We start from the raw sequence: 25170 nt of genomic DNA on the forward strand, positions 1-25170 counted from the left end.
TCTCCAACACCACAGTTCAAAAGCATCAATTCTTCGGGGCTCAGCTTTCTTTATAGTCCAACTCTCACATCCATACATGACTACTGGAAAAACCATAGCCTTGGCTAGATGGACCTTTGTGGACAAAGTAATGTCTCTGCTTTTTAATATGCTATCTAGGTTGGTCATAACTTTCCTTTCAAGGAGTAAGCGTCTTTTAATTTCATGGCTGCAATCACCATCTGCAGTGATTTTGGAGTCCAGAAAAATAAAGTCTGACACTATTTCCACTGTTTCCCCATCTCTTTCTCATAAAGTGATGGGACCGGATGCCATGATCTTAGTTTTCTGAATGTTAAGCTTTAAGCCAACTTCTTCACTGTGCTCTTTCACTTTCATCAAGAGGCTCTTTAGTTCTTCACTTTCTGCCATAAGGGTGGTATCATCTGCATATCTGAGGTATTGATCTTTCTCCCGGCAATCTCGATTCCAGCTTGTGCTTCTTTCAACCCAGCGTTTCTCATGATGTACTCTGCATATAAGCTAAATAAGCAGGGTGACAATATACAGCCTGATGGACTCCTTTTCCTATTTGGAACCAGTCTGTTGTTCCATATCCAGTTCTAACTGTTGCTTCCTGACCTGCATACAGGTTTCTCAAGAGGCAGGTCAAGTGGTCTGGTATTCCCGTCTCCTTCAGAATTTTCCACAGTTTACTGTGATCCATACAATCAAAGGCTTTGGCATAGTCACTAAAGCAGAAATAGACGTTTTTCTGGAACTCTCTTGCTTTTTTGATGATCCAGTGGATGTTGGCATTTGATCTCTGGTTCCTCTAAATATGTGTGTATATGTATATTTATTTTTTCCTCTGATTTTATCTTTCAGTTTTTAATGTCACTTTTGTAAATACTTGTTACTATTCATTGCTTTGGTTGTACTGCTATAGAAAGATGTTTAATTTCTTGATGAATAATTTCCTTTGAATTAATTCAATTAAGTTACATTAATTTCATTTTGTGTAGTTTTGAAAGTTTGTGAAGTTACATAAAGCAATACTTGATCACATTTAAGTATAGATCTACTTCTCAAAAGTTTACAAAAGTAGAAATAGAATCAAATAGAAAAACTGAATGATCAAAAAGAAAGATCATTTAAATTTAATTTGGAAAAACTTCCAGATTCTGATATTTTTCCCTTAAAAATTCCAAGGACAAAGCTAAATATGCCCCACTCATCCTGTTACAGTATGCTACTAAGTTGCTTCAGTCATGTCCATCTCTGTGCGACCCCACGGACTGTAGCCCACCAGGCTCTTCTGTCCATAGACTTCTCCAGGCAAGAATACTGCAGTGGGTTGCTGTGCCCTCCTCCCATTATTGAGTATATATTTCCCTGCTGGAACCTCAGACTCTACCCAGTAGGTATTTTGGTAACTGTGTAGGCTCCTTTCAAGAATTCAGATTCAACTTGTTTCGATGGAAAATTAAGAAACTCAATTGACCTTTGTATAGATTAACATTTTAATCGCTTTTGAAACTTCCTCAGTATCGGACTTCAATGTCATTATTCAAAATTTACCTCAAAATTTAAAGGAACCTCTATCTATCTATCTATCGATCTATCATTTTTCTCTTCTTTTGGCATAGGCAGGCACCCTGACTCTGCTGCCCTTGCCTCACGCTGTGTGCTTGTCCTGGAGAACCGGAGCCCGGACCTGGGCGCTGTGTTTGGCAGGGGGCGCGCGAGGTCCCGGAGCTGTCCAGCAGTTCCCGGCTAAGTTCTCTCCTGCTCTCTCCGCGCGGGGGAAGCTCTCCAGCGCCCCGCCCTGGGCAGGGAACCTCTCCCCCGGAGCTCCCAGGGCTTCCCAGGCTCGCCACCAGTCTCCGCCCGTTTCTCCCTACTGCCAGCCCCACCGCGGGAGTCTAGCCTTAGTAGTCTTCCTCCGCAAACCTCCGAGAGGGATTCCCCTGTCCAGTCCGCGGGGCTGCGCTTCCCTCCTTTGCCTAAAGGGCGGGCGAGCGCGTCTCCATCTAGCCTCGCCTTCTGCAGTTGGGTGGTCCTTTCTCTTTCTCCGTATGTCTTTCTAGACACGCGCCTAAAATTGAGGGGTGAGAGCAAAGACCGCCCATCAACTTAGCACCTTGAAATAAGACCTTTCGATCCCGAAGGAGCTTAGCGTAGCCGGGATCGGCGAGAGAGGGAGGACGCGGCGGAGGCGCGCTCCGGGGTCCGCTGGACGGGGCTTGAGGACCGAGACGCCCGCGTGGGAGAGGGACCGGGGCACCGGCCTCGCCCTCGACTCCCTCCCCTCGCCTCCTCTCCCCGCCTCCCCGCCCCGCCCCTCCCTCGCCGAGGAGCAGTCTCTCCTCCGCGCGTCTCCCGGCGCTCTCTCCATTGTCTCTGCCTTTACAACAGGTTCGGGCGGCGGGGAAGACTGGCGGGTGTGGGGCCGCCCTAGTCCGGGCTTTCTTGGGGCGGCCTCCTTTCCTCCGGGAGTGTGCTCCTTCGGCCGCTTTGATTGGGCTCAAGAGCTAATTTCCCGGAGGAGCAGCCCCCGGCGAGGCCGACCCCTCCCTCCGGGCCCCGTCCCAACCCGCGCCCGCCGCCTGGGCTCTGCGTGTGGGAATGATGTGCGCATTGGAGGGTCTAAGTTCTTCACGTGCCTGGGGGGTCCTCCCTTTTTTTTCTTAGCAACCGAATCGTACTAATCTTACTAATCAGTGAATCCAAGCCAGCGGCAGGAAAGACAAGCGATATTTTTTTCCCGCTTGATTCCAAGAACCTCTTCGATTTTTATTTTTAAAGAGGGAGACGATGGACTGAGCAGATCGGCACCATGGAGTCTCGGGTCTTACTGAGAACCTTCTGTTTGCTCTTCGGTCTCGGAGCAGGTGAGTGGCCGCAGAGCTGGGGCGGGAGAAGGGATGGCTCCCACCTCGGGGCAGCCCCAGCTGCCAGGGGACGCCTCGCTTTCCCTCCACCTGAAGTAGGTCTGGAGTGGGAAGCTTGGAGTCGGGGGTGGGTTTTTTTTTTTTTTTTTTTTAATCCCTGTGCTTGTCTTGGAGACCGCAGGGCGGGTCACACCCCAAGTCTAGGGTCTGAGGGCCGAGGGGAACTTTGCACCGAGCAGGGTTTAAAGTAGGTCACGGAAATGGGACTGGAGCTCCGCTATTTAAAGCTGGGCTGTTGATCTCAGGTAAGGCTCTCCGCGGCGGCGGAGGGAGTCGCCTCTCTTGGTCAGTTTCCAATATTTGACTCGAAGACGCGGTTCCTTGCTGCCCTGAAAGAAGAGGCTTGTATTCTGATGGAGCTTTTTCTTTCTTTTCTCCTCCCTTCCCCACTCCCACCAGTTTGGGGTCTTGGTGTGGACCCCTCCCTGCAGATTGACGTCTTAACGGAGTTAGAACTTGGGGAGTCCACTACCGGAGTGCGCCAGGTCCCCGGGCTGCACAATGGGACGAAAGCCTTTCTCTTTCAAGGTATGAGAAGCGTGCTCGGTCCCCAGCGCGGTTTCAGTTCGAGTAACCACGGGAGGAGCTGGCCTGGCCGCTCCTCCTAACTTCTGTTCTGCCTCATGGATGACAGTATCTGAGCTGAGATGAGGAGGGGTCAGTGTGAAATACACACATCTTCCACCTCTTTTTAAGTGGCTTGTTTCTCTCTTCTCCCGTCCCCTCCTCTTCCTTACTTTGTACTCTTGCCAGTCTAATAGATAGTTCCTTAATTACTGTGCAGAAACTCCGATGGCAGATGGTTGCTTCTGTAGTCTGGGGAACAATGAATAATAACAAACACCTCATCTGGGTGAAATTGATTTAGGTAGGAAATAGGGTAGCTTAATCTTAGTTAAGACATTGCTCTCTGAAAGTTTCAGGTACAATGGTGCTCAGTTGTGGACGAATTTCTTTATGTGGGAAAATGAAATCTTTCAATAGTTTTAAGCACTGTATGTCACCAACAATATATTTAAGATTCCTCACTGAAAGATAATGATTCTTCTCCATCGATAACAAAAGAAATAATATTCTCTTAAAGTATTCTTTGTCTCACCGTTAACTGTGTACTTAGGATTTTAAACCGTTTTTGTTGAAGTCAGTAGACTGGCTATGCACGTGTCTGCATTTAAATTTACCTGTGTTAGGTAGTCAGAAGCAAACTCCAATGAATCAAGCCTTCAGCGTTGATTCAGCAACACTTTTGAAGGTTTCTTGGTTTGTGGGGAGATGGTGTAGCATGAGTATTCTAAAAGGTAGCTAAACACATACAGAAAGAGTAGTTTCCCATATGGTGAAGTACAGATGAAGGCAAAAGAGAAATGGAATTTGCTTTAACGTATTTGATAGACTGACTAAAGCATCTTCTCCCAACCCCACCCAGATTTTTCTTTTGTGATTTTGGTGCTGTGCCTTCAAAAACATGGCAACTCATAATTAATAAAGTGTTGGATATGCAAAATAAAACTTCTTCAGCAATATTACCACCAAGAAATAGGCATAAAATAAAACTTGAGTGTTGCTGTAGAGGTGTTGTTGCTCAATACAGCCAGTATGTGTCACCATGGACAGTAACACCAAAGCTTACAGTTGGAAAAGGAGGAAACTGACCTGTATTGCATTTATTTAAAACAAGTTTACTCTTACAATATGTTAAATGTAATTTTCTCTTTTAATTATGGTGCACCCACTAAATGTTTTTATTATGACAGATATTTGTGATAATATTTACTTAAAAGTCTTTTTTTTTGGTGGGAATGTGTGTGTGACTTTGATATTGAATCTTTTAAAAACAATGACCAAATCTAATAAAGAAAATAAGATTAGACTGTCAGCAAAATTCACAGAGTGGAATAAAGGTGTTATTAGGGTTAAACTCCTATTTTTTCTTTTTCTTCTCCTTTTTTTTTTTTTCCAATCTCTGATTTTTCAATCCCTGTGAACTGGAAACAAAATTATTTCAGGACTGCCAAATTGAGTCACTGGAAAGCTTTATGGAAGCTAAAGCTCCTGATAAAGAAATGGCATTGAAGTGTCCTTAAAATTTAAAAAGGTCCTTTAAATTATATTGGTGTTCTTCTTGTCTTTCTCTGAAGAGTGTCTGAGCTGTCACAAATAGAAACCTTCAGGACTGTGCGTTTTATGTTCTAGTGCTAGACAATTTCTCGTGAATAGTCAGAAGGCACCAATATCTTTTTCTGGTTAATGGTAAAAAGAAATGTTTAGCATTCATTTTTATTTAAATTGTCAGTTGTTCAAAATAGGCATTGTGTTGCAAATGAGTTGTCCATAGTTACTATGTATCAGTGCACACTGATGAACTGCTTTTGTTTCTGTGTTGGTACCAAGACCAATATTTAGAAAGATTAAATGCCCAAGAAGCAAGGCTTTAAGAGATTTGGAGATGCAAAGTTTTATTTCTTGTCTATTTATCAACCTTATTTCATATAGCCAATCAATCAGCAAGTTTTTGCTACTGGGTGGGGTCTTCCCAGGTGGCACAGTGGTAAAGGATCCACCTGCTACGGGTTTGATCCCTGGGTCGGGAAGATCTCCTAGAGTGGGAAATGGCAACCCACTCCAGTATATTTACCTGGAAAATTCCACAGACAGGAGTCTGGCGGGCTACAGGCCATGAGGTTGCAAAGAGTCTGACAGGATTGAGTGAGTGAGCTTGCACACATGCCCGTGTTCTCAGTGGGCTTATGTTACTAATGTGTTTATTATGCTCTAATGATTTCTCTTATTTTCAGACTAAGAATTTAAAATTGACAGCAGGTGGGTGTTTGAGCCTGCTTGATAGTTCTGTTTTACCTTGGAAAGTTCTGTTCTCTGCAATTAGAATGTGGAAACTGTTGTTAAGAAGTCAGTTCTGACTCCTGTTGCTTCACTGGGATTTCATGAGTTTTAGAAAGACAAAAGCTTTCAACCTCTAAAGACTTTATGGATTTGTTTTATAGTGAATTGAGGGTGCTGCAGATATTTTTGTATAGTTTGTAAAATGTCATAGCAGGAATAGTAACACATTACAAAACCTGTGAGATGCTCTCAGATTTCACATAAACCTAGCAGATAAGTTAGTTTGTGCTGTCAGATATGTTCTAAATAGATGGGAGAGATTTTCGAACCATCAATTTCCTTCTGCAGTCATATTGTCTCTTGTCTCTTATCTTTAAAGAAATCTCAGCATATAATTTCCCAATGACTTTTGCTCATTTAATATTTTGGTTACTTCCTTCTCTTTATTGGTTTTTAAGATGCTTGTAATTTGGTACTTTTCAAATCTAAATACTTTTTTGTAAATTATCATGCAATGTGAATCTACTATTATTTAATAATCATACTTATTATATATATAACAAAACAAAGAGAAATGTGTTTCAAAGTTATATCTGATCTTTATACAAAAGTTGTTTTGTTGTTGAAATTTGGTTCATAATTGTTTTGGAAATTGAAGTAATAAGATACTAAATTATATCATTCATTGATACATGTGGCTTTTGATCTGTGCCAGTGATAATAATTTTCAAAAGTAACAGGTGAACAGGCAACAATTTGGAATTTGTATCAAGATCTTCCATGTATTTCTAGCTGTAATCTGACTAAGCCACAAAAATATACTTATGTTTTTAACAAATGGAGGACTGAATGCTGAAGAATTCTGAAATGTTGAGGGCTAGTACAATTATAAATAAAATTCTACCAACCTTGTTTAAAGTCGAGGGAATATTCTTCAAGATAATTATCACAGTAATGTTCTTTCCTCTTTGTGCACAAGAGATCAAGAATAAGAGTATACAGAAGCATAGTTCTAGGACTTTCTAGCATGACTTTTAGATCTTTGATTTTAACATTTGCCCTGGCTGCATTCCCAAACTAGATCATTTCCTCTTTGGTTTAATAAAATTTCTTCTGGGGTGTCCACAGATTTTTATAATAACATTAATCTCCACAAAAGAAGTAGATAAGATAAAAGCATATTTCCCCCCTGATTTGGTAATTTGAAAGTAAATTTTTTAGTAGTTATTTTTAAAGAACTTTAATATTTTAAAGGAAAAAAGTATTCCCAAGTCTATCCTGATGACAGTATTTGAAAATAAGGATGAAATTGGACATTTGGTGGTGGGTCATTGGCTTGATGAGGCAGTAGCAACTGCATAAGGACAGTGAGTGGCAGTGAATATTTGCCTTCAGTGAATATTTGACCTTCAGTGAAGGTCAGAGAGTATCTGTGGACTTAGAGACAGTGATCATTGGTGCCCCATTAGAACAGAATAGCACAGTGACTGAGAGACCCGTCACATGTGACTAAAGGGCTAAGTGACTGGGCTTAAAAACCAGATAGAACACGTGGAATTTCATTATTTGTGTTTCTGTCATAAAGTTAATTTCTATGAGCTTCAGTACCCTTAGTTATAAAATTAATGTTGTTATGAAGAATTTTTTGTGCAATTACTGTTCTGCTAGGTATTAGGCATATAACAAATGAAGTTAGAACTTTCATAATGCCTTCAAAGTAGTCATTAAACAAACAATTACACAGATAATAATTTAATCACTATTAAGATAAATGATATGAAGAAAAACTAAGGATGTAAGAGAATCTACATCTTGTTTAGGGAGTTGCAGGATCAGGGAAGCTCTTTGAAGAAGAATCACTTAAGCTGATAGCCAGAGGATACCTGAGAGTAGTCTGGGGAAGAGGAGCTGTGGGGATTCAGAAAGAAAGTCTAACATGGGCAAAGGGAATAGCATGAGCAAAGATCTTTTCCTCGAATGAGCATAGTGTATTTGAGAAAATGGAAGAAACCCAGAGTGGTGGAAACCTAAGCATTGTGATGTGAAATGAAGCAAATGAAGATAGCATGGATCAGGTTACACGGTAATCATATTTATACAAAAGAATTGGAAGTTTATCATTATGCAATATATATTGTGGCAGGGTTGATAATAGTCCCTCAGAAATGTTCATATCCTGGGAACCTGATTATATGTTATGTTACTTGTCAAGGGGGAATTAAAGTTGCAACTCAGCTGCCCTTAAGATAAGGAAATTTTCTTGGATGATCTAGGTAGGCCTCCTATAATCACAAAGGTCCTTAAATGTGAAAGCAGAAGCTAGAATAGCCAGTGTCAGGGTGAGGCAAAGAAGAATGACTAGACCTGCACATTGCTGGCTTGAAGATAAAAATAGGCCGCGAGCAAAGGAGTGTGGGCAGTCTCCAGAATTTGGAAAATGTAAGAAAACAGATTTTCATTCAGTGTGTCCAGAAGGAATGCAGCACAGCTGACACCTTGATGTTAGTCCAGTAAGATTCCATTTGTACTTCTGACCTCCAGAAATGTGAGATAACGAATTGGTGTTGATTTAAGCCACTAAGTTTGTGGTGATTTGCTACAGCAGCAATAGGAAACTAGTACAGGTTTTGATAAATGGAAGTGGGAGATGCTATAAGAAGTAAAACCGTGGAAGTGGCTTTGAAATTGTGCAATAGGCACACGCTGGAAGAATTTTGAGAAGCATGATAGAAAAAAAAAGGCTAGATTCCCTTGAATAGATTGTTAGTAGAAATAGGGATGTTGGCAGTTCTACTACAGTGAGGACTCAGAAAAAGATGGAAGAACATGGTAGAGAAAACCCAGATCATCTCAGAGAATACCTGAACTGTCACGAACAGACTATTTGTAGAGATATGGGCAATAAAGGCAATGCCAGTGAGGGCTCGGAAATCAGGAACATGTTACTGGAAAGTAGAGGAAAGGATATCCTTGTTAGATAGTGGCAGAAAACTGAGCTGAATTCTGCCCTGTCGTTATATGGAAAGTCAAACTTGTAAACATGAATTTAGATATTTAGCTGAGATAATATATATGCAGAGGTGCAGCCTGGCTTTCTCTTACTGCTTATAGTAAAATGTGAAAGGGGAAAGATAGATTGAAGGAAGAACTGTTAAGCAAAAAGGAACCAGAACTTTACATTTGAGAAATTCTTAGCCTATCCAGATTGCAAAATATGCTGAAATTAGGAGATTTGCTGGCAGGAAAGCCTTTTTTGGAAAGAAAGCTGATAGTGTGACCTAAAAACATCTTGGTAGTGCCTCAGAAGTAAAGCCAAAGTGTTCAGTTCCAAAGAGGGCTCTTTAAAGAAATTGAACATGTGACACGAATTCCCTTACACATCTCAGTGGAAGCCCATAGTAGAGATAAATCTATCCAAGAGGTATTTGTGGAGGAACCTCTTGTCTGTTGGAATAAATCTCAATGACATATATGAGAGACACACAAGGTTCTTAAGAAGATCATACCAGCAATAACACTTCTGGCCTGAACAGGGAAGTGAGAGGATTTAATGAAAAAAGGTTGTTGGACCCCCTAAATTCTACAACTAAGATACAGGCTGATTAAACTGCTCAGCTATAAACATGTGCTACTTTACTTGGGCAGAACTGAGACCCCAAAGACAAAACTTATAGCCCAGAGGATTATTCTCAGACCTTGAAACCGGATGCAGTTTACCTGGATGGATTTCAAAATTGCATGGGTCTGGTGTCTAAATTTTTTAACTTGCATTTTCTTCTTTTCTGAATGGGAATGTCAATAACTGTTGTCCCATGTCTATCTCACCATTGAATTTTGGGAGGAGATAACTTGTTTCTTGAGTTTCACAGATGATAGGAATTGTGTCTCAGGATGGGCAATAGCCTCATTTTCACCTGATTTAGATGGTGAGATTTGGAGCTTTCGAACTGGTAAGATTTAGACCAGATTTTAAACTCTGAGTTGATATTCTAAAGGCTTGACTAAGTCTTTGGGAGGTTTGGGGATAGAGTAAATGTGGTTTCATTAGGGATGGACAGGTTGTCCATCTAAAGGACAGATTGTGGTTAGGCTGGATAATGATCCTCCAACTGTCTATGTACTATATCTTTAGAACGTGTGAATGTGTTATGTTTCATGGAGGGATTAAGGTTTCCAAAGGAATTAAGGTTCATAATCAGTGGACTTTAAGATATGGGCATTTTCCTGGATTATCTGGGTGAGCCTCATGTAATCACTCAGGGGGTTGCCCACTGGGTCCTGGAGGTGGCTTCCCCCAGGACAGTACCCTGAGCCACAGCCATGACACTCTTAAATATGGAGGAGGGAGGTAGAAGAGTCAGTGTGATGCAATGTGAGAAAGACTTGATTGATCATTGCTGACTTTGAAGTTGGAATGTAGTCGTAAACCGAGGAATGTTGGCAGTTTCTAGAAGCTACAAAAAGCAAGGAAATGGATTTTCCCCTAGAACCTCCACGAGGAACATAGCCTCACAGACGCCTCGGTGAGGTGTCTAGCCTAGTGAGATTCATTTTGGACTTCTGAACCTCTAAAACTGTGAGATAACAAATTTGCATTGATTCAGCCATTAGATTTGTGGGGATTTGTTACAGCAGCAATAGGAAAGTGATGTATATGTTAAACATTTATTTTGTAACTGAATTAAACTTTTTTTTGAGCATGGCTTCAACTGTGCATGAGAATATATTTGTGCAATGACTGGAAATCTGAAGTAGTCAGTTAAAGTTAACTTAGTCATTTGGGACTTAAAAGTTTAAGTATAAAGTCAGAGTCTTTATACTAAATTATTAGTCTTTAAGGGATTCTCTCCATCATTTAATTATGAGTTCCTTCTCAGAACAAACAGTAAAATCAAGTAATGTTTTTTTTTTTTTTATTTCTTTTTCAAAAATATATCCTTCCTTCCCACAACAGGTTAATTCAGAGGTTGAGAGGGAAAACAGAAAGCATGCATATTTTGAAAGTAGAATGGATAACACTTAGCATGGTGTTTGGCACCCAGTGAGTGCAGTCCTCAGAACTTGGACTACAAGAATAACTAGAGTTTTCCTATCAAAAGTGCCAGGGATCTCTGTAGCATGCTAACTTGGGAGGAGCTGGAGCAATCTTGACAGACTTTGACAGATGAGTGATCTTTCATTTTTTTGGCTGAGCCAGAATCCCCATGGCAGAGGAGCCTGGTGGGCTACAGTCCATGGGGTTGCAAAGAGTTGGACACGGCTAAGCAACTAAGCACACACACGGCTTATAGGATCCTAGTTCCCTGACCAGGGATTGATCCCGCGCCCCTGCAGTGGAAGCATGGAGTCCTAACCATTGGACCACCAGGGTTGTGGCATGTGTCTTCAAAAATAGCTGAAGCGAAGGGCATTTCTTTGGCTTTATTCCATCTCCCACTGGCTCCTTCACTTCATGCTGGTTCCAGACCCCATTCTTGCAGACACCTATTTTTTTGGGGTTATTTTCTGTCTGTAATTCAAATAATTATCTGTCAATATGGTAACTGATAACTTAGGTAATAGATATTAAGGCCTTATTAACATCTCCTTTTGATTTTCAACTTAATTCATTAATTCAACTTAAATATTTATTTCGCTGCTACTATGTATAAAGAAGTCATAAAGTATAGTAGAGGAAGAAAGATGTCTACATAAATTAGTACAGAAGGTAAAACAGGAACTAAAATTTAATTGTAAATAGAGAAAAAGAAAATTTGGAACTGTAGCATAAAGAAGGTAGAACTCTGAAAATTATGTGTCCTAGTCTATAGTTGATAAAATGTAGATAATCATTTACTATGAATCAATTATAAGAACAAATAGAATGAAGTCAAGTGTTGGGTTTTTGTGTGTTTTGTCTGTTTGCTTATTTTTGCAAAAATACCTAAGGACTGTCTCTTAACCTTCTAATGAGAAATCTTTCAGTTTGAGGTATTTATTATTTTGGTCAGATTTTTATTTTTCATGTTAAAAATTTATCTATCTGTGTCAGATCATCAAAACCTAGTGCCTTTGAGTCATGTAAGCATCGCTCTTACTTTGTTTTTACTGACTTTATGAAAGTTTTCATCTTTTGCTAGGCTTCAGTTTAGAATTGACATTGAAGAGATAGATGCCAATTGTATGTGGAAACATTTTATAAGCAAATGGTTTATTGGGGGATATTTTTGTTATGGTAACTTTTGTGTCACATTTGTTGAAACTCATATGTGGACTACCATAATTGAGGAGAATTAGCGAGAGAGTTGATGGGAAGAAAAGCACTACTCTCCCTTTTCTCATTAAGGCTGCTGCCAGGTGCTGGACATGGGCACTTGGACAAGTATTTGCTGAGTTGTTCTTGATGGGAACCCTCCTGACAGTCTTCATTCTGGGAAAGGATAGGGAGCCCAGACAACCACGTGTCTTTCCCTTCAAAGGAAAAATTTATAAAGAAGGCAACAAATCAGTGCTCAGACGGTCACGCTTTGCTCGTCTAGCAAAGGGAAGAAATTATGGAGGCAATTCCAAGTTCATTTCGATATGCTGTAGTAGTTTTTAGTGGTCAGGAACATAGACTCCAGAGCTAGATATCTCAAGTTCAAATCTTGGTTCCTTTGTTACTAGTGTGAGCTTTAACTTGCTACTTATCTCTACTTCCATTGAGATAATGACTGTACTATTTCTTAGAATTGATGTGTAAATTATATCAATAAAACGGTGCATGGCATTTAGCAAACATTCAATACTCATATATTGTTTTTATTTTGGAATCAGCTTAGAAGCAGGTCAATCTCCCTTGGATTGTTTTAGGAGCTCCCTGGTAGGAAAGCCGGGTTTTGTGAAGGAACTAAGGTAAGGTGACTTGCTGTGTGATGTGGGGATAAAGGTGAAGTTAAACAGGAGTGGGGGAGAAACTGGCCCTGCAGCAGCTCCTGTTCTATTTTTTCTGTTTGGGCTTTATTGGGGTGAAGAGGACATGCTGATTTGGGTAGAGAGAGGTGAAAACAATGGGTCCATTTGTAGAGGAAGGAGCATAATCTGCCCTGTTGTACACTCTTCAGAAGTGGGAGTGGGGCATAGAGTAGATCAACAAAAGAAGATTCAGAATATAGTCTCTCTATAGTCATCCCAACACACATTGCTTTTTAAGTGTGTTGAAAGTCTAGCTTAGATTTTGAGTCTCATATATACAGAGGATGAGATGGTTGGATGGCATCATCAATGCAATGGACATGAGTTTTTGTAGACTTGGGAGTTGGTGATGGACAGGGAAGCCTGCCATGCTGCAGTCCATGGGGTCGCAAAGAGTTGGACACAACTGAGTGACTGACCTGACCTGAACTGAGTCGTATATAGATTTTGAGTCACAATATAGTGGAAAGAAGCATTAGAAGTTCTCAGAAACAGCCCAGTTTTTTTACCTGTCTCTGTCTGGGTAACCTTGGCCTTCCTTGGCAAAGTACAAATTTGGTCTGCTGGTGGGAGCTGGTGATGGAGGATAAGATTCTGTGGAACCTTGAATGGTGGTTGCAGGGCCAGTGTAATGTTGGCAGGACCCTTGGGTGGCCCTGTGGGTCCTTTATGGATTAGAGTCACTTTCCCTACATTTCCTGCTACATCTTTGACTTCTCTTGAACAATCTTGCTGGAATGATTGTTTCTCTCCATACTTTCTCTGCTAATTTTCATTCCAGTGTCACTGGGACACTGATCTTAGGTAATTTGCTGTCTTGTTTCCCTATTGAGATAATAAGTTCCCCAGGGGAAGGATCATGCCCTATATTTTTCCTGGTCACTAACAACTTTGCCCTGGTGGCTCAGAGGTTGAAGCGTCTGCCTCCAATGTGGGAGACCCAGGTTCGATCCCTGGGTCGGGAAGATCCCCTGGAGAAGGAAGCGGTAACCCACTCCAGTATTCTTGCCTGGAGAATCCCATGGACAGAGAAGCCTGGTAGGCTACAGTCCACAGGATCGCATAGAGTTGGACACGACTGAGCGACGGAACAGAACGGAACAACTTTGCCAGTTCCCTTCTCTGGATGGTTCTTCCTCTTTCTTTTTCCTGGTGAACTTCTATATATTTTTCAGGACTCAGCTAAGCTACTTTCCTTTGGTGAAATTGTTGTTTCTTCTGTGCTGTCTTAGCTTTCTCTACTAAAACAACCACGTCACTGTAATATAGCTAGGTTCTTTTCTTAATATAAAAACTCGGACCACTTCTATTTTCCTTGCTGCTACTTCCCTGGTCCACACCACTGTCTTCTCTCACCTGGATGATTGTAGTAGCCTCCTAAGTGTTCTTCCTGTTTACACTCTTGCTCCCTTTCAATCTGTTTTCAACATAGTTGCTAGAATGATCCTTTCAGATCACAGTTCACACCATGTCACTGCTTTGCTCCAAACATTTAGTAGTTCTCCACTTCACTCAAAGGTAAAGTTCTTATTATGCCCTACAAAGACCTACATGAACACTCCCACCCTGCCCCATTACTCTCTGGGCTTCTGTTCTCCCCCTTGCTCTTGGCTTTAACTCTATGGCCTCCTTGCTGTTCCTTAAGCAGGGCCGGCACTCTCGTGACTCAGGACCTTTGCACTGGCTGTTTATTCTGCCTGGAATCCTACTCTCCCAGATATCTGAATGTTTTTCCCCTTTTTTTCAAATATTTTATTAACTAGCAATTTGTTAATGAGGCCTACTCTGAATGCTGAGTAAAATTTCAACTTGTATTCTACCCCACAAGTATTCTTGATATGCTTTAGTCTGATCTGTTAGTTTTTATAACATTTATCATCTAGAATGATGAGTAATTCAATTATTATTTTAATTGTTTATTCTCCCACTTCCCTCTAAAGAGTAAGCTTCATAAGAACTGGGCTTTGGGAATATTTTATTCACTAATAGATCAGTCAAGTGTCTACCATATAGTAGGAACTCCATAAATATTTGTCACATGAATCTCCTTGTTTTGCTGACTAGTCTGCAATCTCCTGAGGCTTGGAACTTTACCTCGTTCCTTCTTGTGGCCTCCTGGTCTATTGTGGTGGCAAACACAATGTGCTCAGTAAACCATCAGTAAGTGAATATTTGTAGCGTTGGGTTGAGTCCATTTGGTCATGGCAGATCTGGTTGTTTTTGTGTGATGTTTTTATGTTTTATATTTATGTAACTTTAAAGAAGACTGAAGAGCTCTTCTACTAAATCAAAACACTTCATTCTCCAGTCATAAGAAAAGGCAAGAGGTTTGGATGAATTGAAAAAGCGAGTTCTGCTTAACTTAGTCTCTGAATTATTCTGAGATGGCTCTTCTCCATCCCAAGATGAAGTGTGCCACAGGGAAAACAGCAGCATGGTGAGGAGCCTGAACGTCATGAATACTTCTTGACAATGAGAGTTTACAATTCTAGTTTAATATGTTATGAATTCACCATTTAGCAGACACTCATATTCATATGAATGCACTAAGAAAGATTTCCAAGACAGGATTGATTTGGGTTGTCTGTGCTGTCGTACTTCTCCACTCCTGTAAATGGACCAAACTGGAGCCTACCCAGAGGACAGCAACCAGAGAGTTGAGAGGTTTGGAAACCATGTCAGATGAGGAGCAGATGAAGGAGCTTGGGAATTTTAGCCTAGAGAGTAAAAGACAGTGTAGATATGACCTATATTTTAGATATCTGAAGGCTAGTCGTATATGGGAGACCTGAGATTTATTTTGTACTGTTCTAGAGCAGTGATTCCTAAGTATTAGTCTGATGATCAGTGGTTAATTAATTACCTTGTTAGAAATACTCTCAGACCTTCCTAAACTAAGTTTGTATCTCTGGGATCGAATCCTCAGTTCAGTTCAGTTCAGTCGCTCAGTCGTGTCCGACTCTCCGCGACCCCATGAATCACCTAGGAATCTACATTTTCAAAAAGCTTCCTGTGATTCTAATGTTCATCCAAATTTATGAACTGTTGTCTAAGCTGTCCAGTAGAGCAGACACTGGCCACTTGTGGCTCATAAGTACTTGAAATGTTTCTGATACAGACTGAAATGCAGTGGAAGTATCAAAATATACTTGGAGTTCTGAAGGCAATCTATAAAATCTTAATATTTTAATAGTGATTATATGTTGAAATAATATTTTGATTAAATAGATATATTATTAAAATTAAAATGATGTGTTTCTTTTACTTTTTTAGTGCGGCTAATAGAAACTTAAATTTATCTATGTGACTCACATTTGTGGATCTCATACTTCTTATACTGGGCAGAACTGTTATAGAGTTTGTCCTATAATAATAATATAATAATAATAAACTAGGATCTGCAAAGAAAGTTAGGAAGAGACAAATTTTGAGTTGACATAAGGAAAGCATTTTCAACATATAAATTCAAAAATTAAGAGACTTATTTTAAGCAATATTTGTCCATCCATCCATCCATTCATCCATCCAATAAACATGCTTCTAATAATACTCAAATAGAGATTAAATGACCTGTATCAAGGAAAATATTTCAATGGGGGAGGGGTGGGGATTAGACTAAATGATTTCTAATGTTACTTTAGTTCCAAATGAATGTGAATTATTGTCTTTTCTCTTTTAATTAACTTTTCTTTTTATTGTAACCATGGGTATCCAGGACATCTTCTTTTTCATCTCTCTGACAATCTGTGACCCTCTCTTCAAACAGTTCCCTTTTAAAAAGCATCTTGGATTGTTCTAATACTCTGAAGTTTGCTATTTACTACTGTGCTCTGCATTGTGTATCTCTTTTATAAATACTCCTTCTTTTTAAAAATTGAAATATAGTTGATTTACAATGCTGTGCTAATTCTGCTATACATCTAAGTGATTCAGTTTAGCATATGTACATTCTTTTAATATTCTTTCCGTTATGGTTTATCACACGGTATGGAATAGAGTTCCCTGTGTTATACAGTAGGACCTTGTTGTTTATCCATTCTATATATAATAGTTTGTGTCTGCTAACCCCAAACTCCCAATCCACTCCTCCTTCCTACCCCCTGCCCTGGCACCCTTTGAGTCTCTTCTTTACGTCTTTGAGTCTGTTTCTGTTTCATAGGTACATAGGTTCATTTGTGTCATATAAATATTCTTTCTTAATAAAGTGATTCACTTTATTTCTTCCATACATGGTGTTTAGTTTTTAATCTTTTTGTTTGTCTATTTAAATGGACAATGGAACTCATGTACACCCGGGGTGGGTTCATGTCAATGTATCGCAAAACCAACCAAAATAATACTGTAAAATAATTAGCCACCAATAAAAATAGACAAAAAAAAAATGGACAGTCCCCTAGGCAAACAGTATGTCTAATTCTATGTTCTTATAGTCTAATGCATTGTACTGATGGACCATTAAATGTCCCAGAAAAAGTGCCAAATAGATTAAGTATTTCAGAGCAGAACATAACCTATATTTTTAGAACTAATTTAAATTTCCGGCAGTAATTGGTAGCTGAACATCCTCACTTTGAGTTGAGTGTGTTGACATATACTTGTAACTGAGCAGAATTCTTCCTGGAGACTGACAGATTGTTTTTTTTTAAAAAAAGGCACATAAAAATGGTTGCTGTGTGCTACCAATGAGAGGCAGTGCTCCTAGTAACTGAATGTTGAACCTGGATGTTTCCTGAGAGCCTGTCGATTTTGGAGGAGGACATGTCGTTCACTGATATGCTTTGGTATTTCTTTCTACCTTTCGTGAAATTGCTAGTTATACTATAAATACAGATTTATTTAAGTGAATGAGTAATCTTGACAGGCAGCTTTATGGTACTGTCTTTCATATATTTGTTCTTCCTTCTGAGACATTTTCAAAAGTTGGGTTAATATATAGTAATGTTACTGCTTTTTTTTATACTGCCTATCCTCTGATGTTCAGAGTGAATTTATACAGGATAGTTAGTAGGTAATTAAAACATCTTAGAAAAGCACTGTGACACTAGGCTTTCTGATTTTGCCTTTTAAGAGAAAACAGAGATTTTTCTTACAGGAGAAGAAACATCATACCCCCAAGTAAAAGGGAGAGATGCTTTAAGATGTCTCAAAAGTGGAATTGTTTAATCCAAATTTGAGACCAAAGAATCCACACTTGGGCTTGTTGGGGGTTTTAGGACACTTCTGTTTTATTATTATTCTAAAAGAAAACACACAGACAGAGTTTACCAAATTTCTCTAACTTAAAATTCAAGGTTCCGAAATTGGAACTCATTTTAATTGGACTTTTAACATTTCAAACTCAAATGTAATTTGCTTTTACCATAACCTTTACCAAACCCCTCTTGAGGTCCATCACTAATTTCTATGATGAACGATAATCCTGAAAAGATAAGACATTGTTTTAAATTATGATTTTCATAGGCAATTATGGGTTAAAATTAAGAATTATTTGAGGTTGAAATGAACTGGTGATAAGCACTTGAGTTGGAGTGTGATGAAGTATGGGAATTTCCAAAAACTCAGGCCTAAAAAAGGGACAAAAATGCAGAATAGATGTGTATTTATTGCCACTCACCTTGAAAACACTGACTATGGTGCAGAGGTCATTTTTTTTTCAAGTTGCTGCAAAAATTTCATTATCCTTATCATAGACACTTCTCTGCAACAAAATATCTCATGGTCCATTTCATCCCTTTGCTGCTATGGGTCCACTTTTTAATAACTGAGTTGCATTTCTGGCGAAAATAGTGTAATTTAAATTGTTCTTTGATAACACACTTCCAAATTAGAATATGTTTCAGAGACTAGTGGGAAAAAAAAGAGTGTTGACTCTGTGAATCATTGACCTAGCAGGAAACTGTTGAATGGGAGTGAACCTACCTTTTTAATGACGATTACTTTTTGTTATTTTGGTCAGCAAATTAGTGAAGTTGGAGGGCAAAGTTGGGAAAAGGCCAGATATTTTGTGTAAAGTTGCAGGCTCAGTCTCGTTTCTAAAACTCTGGGATTGATGTTAATTAATTTCACAGGCATCAGACAAGTAGAAGTCGGACTTTGAGTAAACACTCACTGTCTGAGCTGCCTCATAATGAAACTGGAGGGAATGTTTAAATTGTAGCAGTCTGTATGGAACAAAGCTTTTCTCTTGTGGGAAAAACACAGAAAAGGGGCAAATACAGATCTAACTCTAAAATTTTTAGACTTTCTGAAGTTTAACTGTGCAACACATTTATACTACTGGGAGATATCAGAGGCTTCGTTTTCTTTCCACAGTGTCTTAGAAGAAGTAGGTAAGGAAAATAAAATTTGCTGTTTTTCTCCAATAATGTGCATTGAGATGTGACTCCACAGAAGGAAATGTTTGTATTGTTAAACTGAGATACTGCATTTCAGGTTCAAGGCTCTCTATTAAAAAAAAAAGAAAACGAGTAAATCAAATGCTTTGTTGATACTGATGACCATTGGACAGTGACTGCATTTAGGTTCTAGTGGATTAAATGGAGAGGATTCATAAAATAAATCCATAAAAATATGAGAGAGGATGATGGAATGTCTGTAATAAATGTTCTTCATTGTTGCAGCAGAGGGACTTATTTTTAATTACAGGAAGTAGAACGGAGTGAAAGCAAAGGTCAAATGTTTTTGAAGGGCAAAGTCTGTCTTTGTGGCATTGTACCTACTGAAGAAGAATAAGATATGGCAGACGACGCACAAACAGATTCAGCTGTCAGTATGTGATGCATGAAAAGACCTGGGTACTTCTGGCTCTGGAACTGGGTCTCACTGGCACATTATGCTGCCAACATTTGGAACTAAAATAGGCCATCTTGCACATGGCATATCCTCCCTCTGTAGGAGGACTGGGTTTATGATAAATATTAGTCAGCTACTATTCCATCTTCAGGAGAGACCCATGAAACTTTTTTGCATTTTGATTTTTAAAGCACTGTGTCTTTGGAGCTATAGTTTAATTCTGTCTATAGTTATGTGCATGCTAAGTCGCTTTAGTTGTGTCTAACTCTTTGCAACCCGGTGGACTGTAGCCTGCCAGGCTCCTTGGTCCATGGGATTCGCCAGGCAAGAATACTGCAGTGGGCTGCTATTTCCTCCTCCAGTCTGTAGCTATAGCTGTAAATAAATTGTTGGTGAAAAGTGAAAATTTAGCAGGATGCTTAAAAAAGACTGAAAGAAGATAATACTTGACTTTATATCATTCTGTTTAATACTACCATGTGCTAACCATGTGAGAGTTGGACTGTGAAGAAAGCTGAGTGCCGAAGAATTGATGCTTTTGAACTGTGGTGTTGGAGAAAACTCTTGCGAGTCCCTTGGACTGCAAGGAGATCCAACCAGTCCATTCTAAAGGAGACCAGTCCTGGGTGTTCATTGAAAGGACTGATGCTGAGGCTGAAACTCCAATACTTTGGCCACCTCATGCGAAGAGTTGACTCATTGGCAAAGATCCTGATGCTGGGAGGGATTGGGGGCAGGAGGAGAAGGGGACGACAGAGGATGAGATGGCTGGATGGCATCACTGACTCGATGCACATGAGTTTGGGTGAACTCTGGGAGTTGGTGATGGACGGGGAGGCCTGGCGTGCTGTGATTCATGGGGTCGCACAGAGTCGGACACAACTGAGCGACTGAATTGAACTGAACTGAACTGAACAGTGATGTTAGTAGTGGTTTAGTTGTGAAGTTGTGTCCAACTCTTTGCGACTCCATGAACTGTAGCCTGCCATGCTGCTCTATCCATGGGATTTTCCAGGCAAGAATACTGGAGTGAGTTGCCATTTCCTTCTCCAAGGCATGTTATGGGCTCCTTTTAATGGTGTTGCCAAGGCTTTGTTGCTAGTCCCTATCATTTTAAATTATGTATTTATTTTGCTATTGTTTTATCATGAACTTCAAGTTGGTTAGTTTTACAACAACTGTGAGAAACTTCAGTTTCATAAACCTGCTTTATTCATTGAGCTGTGCTCCAATGTTTTAGTATATACTTCCAATATTAATTTTTTATAGAGGGAAATATTACTTTTGTATCGACACCCTCTTTGATGAAAAAAGCCTCATGCTGTAATTAAATTTAATTTCTAAAAATGAAATTATAAAAAACTTTAATAACAGTTTATTAACACAGTCAGTAATATATAAGACAAATCAATGTATTTTTGAAAGGACTCTTGATAGTATTTAAAAAATGACCAAATGTACTGAATAGACATCATTGTCACTCAATCTCTTACAGTTTTCCACTTACGCAGAGATTTCTCTTCCCACTTAGTTCATTTTTATATTGTTGGGATTATTTATGTCTGCATTATTTTTATAATCCTGAAAAATAGTAATTAGAAAATATTTTTGTTTCTCTCAAAATGGTTATTATTCCCTATGGGACTGTGTTCGTCTATACATACATGTTTTTATTGAGATACAATTAACATGCAATTGAATATATAAATTTTGAATGCTTAATTTTTGATAATTATCTACAGTTGTGTATCTACTATCTAAAACAAGGTATACAATATTGCCATTCCCCCAGAAAGTTCCTTGGGCTCCTTTGTAGTCTGCTTTCCATTCCTTGCTCCACAATTATGCTCTGATTTCTTCTGTGATAGATGAAGTTTGCCTATATTTTGGAATCATGCAGTAGGTATTCTTTTGGTATTTCTTTTCTGGCTTCTTTTACTTAATGCAATGTTTTAAAGTTTTTCATGTTGTATGTACCAGTAATGCATTTCTTTTTATTGCTGAGTTTTATTCTATTGTTTGAATGTACCACAATTTGGTTATTTCTCTGTTGATAAACATTTGGTATTTTTCTAGTAAGAAAAATACTGGTTATGTGAGTAAGGCTGCCTAAAATTTCTTGTACACATCTCTTTTGGACATATGCTTTATTTCTCTTGGGTAAATACCAAGTGAGAACTTAGGTGAAAGTTGCCGTGAAGATGTATATTTAACTTTTTAAGAAACTGCCAATTGGTTCTTCAAAGTGGTTGTACTGTTTTGTATCCCTGTGGTCACATAGAAATGCTCCACATCCTTACCAGTTTTTGTGGGTATGAAAAAGTATCTCATTTTGGATTCAGTTTGCATTTTCCTGCTATAGCACAATATACTATTCAATCATTTCTTTTTGTGAAATACCTGTTCATTTGTTCTGTCCATTTAAAAAATGGGTTGTTTATCTTTTTGTTGATGGTTCTCATAGAATTTCTTTGTATATTGTAGATACCATGTATCTACATTTATCAGATATTTCATTTATCAGATATATACCTTGTACGTGTTTTCTTCCAGTTTTTGGTTGTTTGTTCATTTTCTCAATGGAGTCTTTTAATGAGTAGGGATATTTACTTTTAATGAAGTTAAATTTATCACTTTTTTCTTTTATGGTTGGGGCATTTTGTGTCTTGTCCAAGAAATCTGATGTTCATTTAATTTTAAAAACCTCTTAATTTGTGAATTCCTTATTCCCAATATGTAAATTCAGCAGAAAGAAACAGACCTATATCACCTTAAATTTTTAAAGCTACCATCACAAAACTGTTGCTTACGTGGTCAGGGCAAATAACATAAATAAGCTTACTGAACCATTTATGAGATTATAAGGAGTAGTGAGGTTAATAGCTAAATGGAAAGTTCAAGTTTCACTTAAAGCTATTCAAATTCAAATTTACATGCCTGTAGATCGATGCTTTTGAACTGTGGTGTTGGAGAACACTCTTGAGGGTCCCTTATACTGCAAGGAGATCCAACCAGTCCATTCTAGAGGAGATCAATCCTGGGTGTTCATTGGAAGGACTGATGCTAAAGCTGAAACTGCAATACTTTGGCCACCTCATGCGACAGGTTGACTCACTGGAAAAGACTGATGCTGGGAAAGGTTGGGGGCGGGAGGAGAAGGGGACGACAGAGAATGAGATGGCTGGATGGCATCACCGACTCTGTGGACATGAGTTTGAGTGTACTCCGGGAGTTGGTGATGGACAGGGAGGCCTGGCGTGCTCTGATTCATGGGGTCGCGGAGAGTCGGACACGACTGAGCAACTGAACTGAACTGAACTGAAATGGATTGGCCAGCTGGGGGAGTTTGTAATCCCTGCCTTAAAGAACTATTGAAATAGAGTTTTATTAAATGATTTTTGTCCAGTGACTGCTGCTTAAAGATGAGCTCTTTTCAGGTGAGGAGTAGATTAAAAAAAAAATCTAGTTTCTCAGATATTTTGGCCCTTTTGCCTTTTTCTACAATGATGATGGTTCATAAGGAGAGGGATATGGCTTTGGTTACCCAAAGGAAAGACTTGAGATCTTAGGGAGGCTTGTTGTCTGATTCCTCTGTCTGCGTGTGTGTGTGTGTGTGTGTGTGTATTGATGTCCGTCCCTCTGCTGCTCTCCAGGGTGATGTCCCAGGCCCCCCTGTTGCTACTTGGCTGGCGACTGTGGCTCAAGTGTATGTCTGCTATTACCTGTACACTGGCCTTTGTACCTGTGCACTCCATCAGAGCCAGTGGAGTCGCCTGGATGACTGTTACTGTCTTGGTCCTGCTGATGCTATAGAAGAGCCTCATGAGGTCTGGCTGTAACTGCCACATGAACCTAGCCTGACAATCTGGCCACTTTGCATCGCTCTCTGTTAAAGCCACCTAACCATTTCTCTGGTCTGTTCTCTGGCAAGGTCCCAATCCAGACCTTGGGAAAGATGAATCCCAAGACATCCCCCCTGCCTGGCACAATGCACTGCTAAGTTTACCCTGGCGGAAAGGGGTATAATTAGTACACTGCTGCTGCTGCTGCTAAGTCGCTGCAGTCGTGTCCGACTCTGTGCGACCCCATAGATGGGCAGCCCACCAGGCTTCCCCATCCCTGGGATTCTCCAGGCAAGAACACTGGAGTGGGTTTCCATTTCCTTCTCCAATGCATGCAAGTGAAAAGTGAAAGTGAACTCGCTCAGTCGTGTCCGACTCTTGGCGACCCCATGGACCTAGAGATCTCTATCAGATGCTATCAGGGAATATCAGAGATCTCTAAGAGCTTCGTTCTCATTATATACAAGGAGGGACTTGAGAAATTTATAAAATCCTCTCTGGAGATAGTAGCAGGTTTGCAAGGCTGTAGTCTTAATGCAAAATCCTGTTTTTGACTTACAGAAGTTGAATATTAGGCTTTTTTTCTTTGCACTCCTTCTGTACTGAGCCAAAATCTTCCTCCTAGGCAGAAGGATGCTTAGGCTAGCTGAGGTGAATGCATTCAGAAAAGTGCATTAATAATTTATAAAATATTCTCCCTGTTACATATAAGAAATAGAAATAAGTCCACACTGTTAAATCTACTGTGTTAATCTCAGTGGACTTAAACAGTAAATAGCAATAGGATGTATGATTACAGTGCTTAAGAAACATGCCTCTTAGTATGGAAGAGAGAATTAATAGAAGTAAAATACCTATAATAAGAGAATAATCCAATGTGTTTACTTCATAGGAATGATGATTTACATATTCCATTCTTAAGGCTGATTGCATCCTTGCTGTACCAGTGAGCTTGGCATGGGGTCAGTCACTACCCTGCCAATAGTAATAATGGTGACTGTATAGCTGAGTCTCTAGCTATTCCTGTGGTTCTTTTTCTGTCCTGGCTTTTTAACCCTGGAACTGTTAGAATCATAGAGAGTTATGTAAGAGTTCTGGTATCATGCATTATGTAGCATGGGAGAAAACTTTATCTGATAGTCAGCTGCTCTATGTCACCACAAGTCATTCTGAGATTAAAAAGTCACCTTCCAGTGACCCTTGGCTGATACTGGCTTTAGAACCTTATTGTTTATGAGATGTCAGAATGCCATGGGTGATAGATGGATTGTTTTTAATTCTGGAAAGTGGTGTAACTGAAAAATTCAAAGTAATACCTGTATATATCATACATGCAGACTTCAAATGGAAATGGAAAGATAATTTAGAAAATTTAAAAATTATTGGCCTGTGAAAAAACAGAAAAAATATTTTTAGGATTTATTTTGCATTGCTCATCTTAAATGGGTTCCATTGCTTACAATAAAATGTCATAACACTTTGATATGTTGTCTGAAAGGGGAGAGTATGGAAGAAAAATTATATATTTTTTAACTTGGAACCCAGGCTGCTCTGCTGTTGTGGCAACTTAAAATACGATAGATTGCAGCAGGAGCAATACCACCATGATAAATGAAAATGTTCCAGAGGAGCTCTGCTGATCAATATTGCTAGTGATCCATAAAGTGAGGACTCTCTTAGCGGGGTTTGACATGGTTAGAAACTCCAACATTTTCATTATAAAGCAAATTCGAGCATCATAGTACCTCTTTCCAGGTGATCTCCTGCCACTCTAAAGAAGGGGAGAAGAAGCCATCCCCATCTGTGACATCAAGCATCTTCATAAAAGC

General features: G+C 39.5%; 1 protein-coding gene across 1 annotated transcript in view; it reads left to right on the top strand.

Moving 5' to 3' along the window:
- Positions 1–2794: 2794 nt before the first annotated feature.
- NELL2 (neural EGFL like 2) overlaps positions 2795–25170 on the top strand; it is a 400566-nt gene continuing 378190 nt past the window's right edge. Inside the window, exons 1-2 of the mRNA XM_055394732.2 lie at positions 2795–2873; positions 3333–3461. Of these exons, the coding sequence (XP_055250707.1) occupies positions 2819–2873; positions 3333–3461 (184 nt within the window). The 5' untranslated portion in view covers positions 2795–2818. The remainder of the gene's footprint in view (positions 2874–3332; positions 3462–25170) is intronic.

Source organism: Moschus berezovskii, chromosome 6 (assembly GCF_049115385.1).
Source record: "Moschus berezovskii isolate FMDL1 chromosome 6, NW_MosBer_1.0, whole genome shotgun sequence".
In the NCBI taxonomy this organism is placed as follows: domain Eukaryota; kingdom Metazoa; phylum Chordata; class Mammalia; order Artiodactyla; family Moschidae; genus Moschus; species Moschus berezovskii.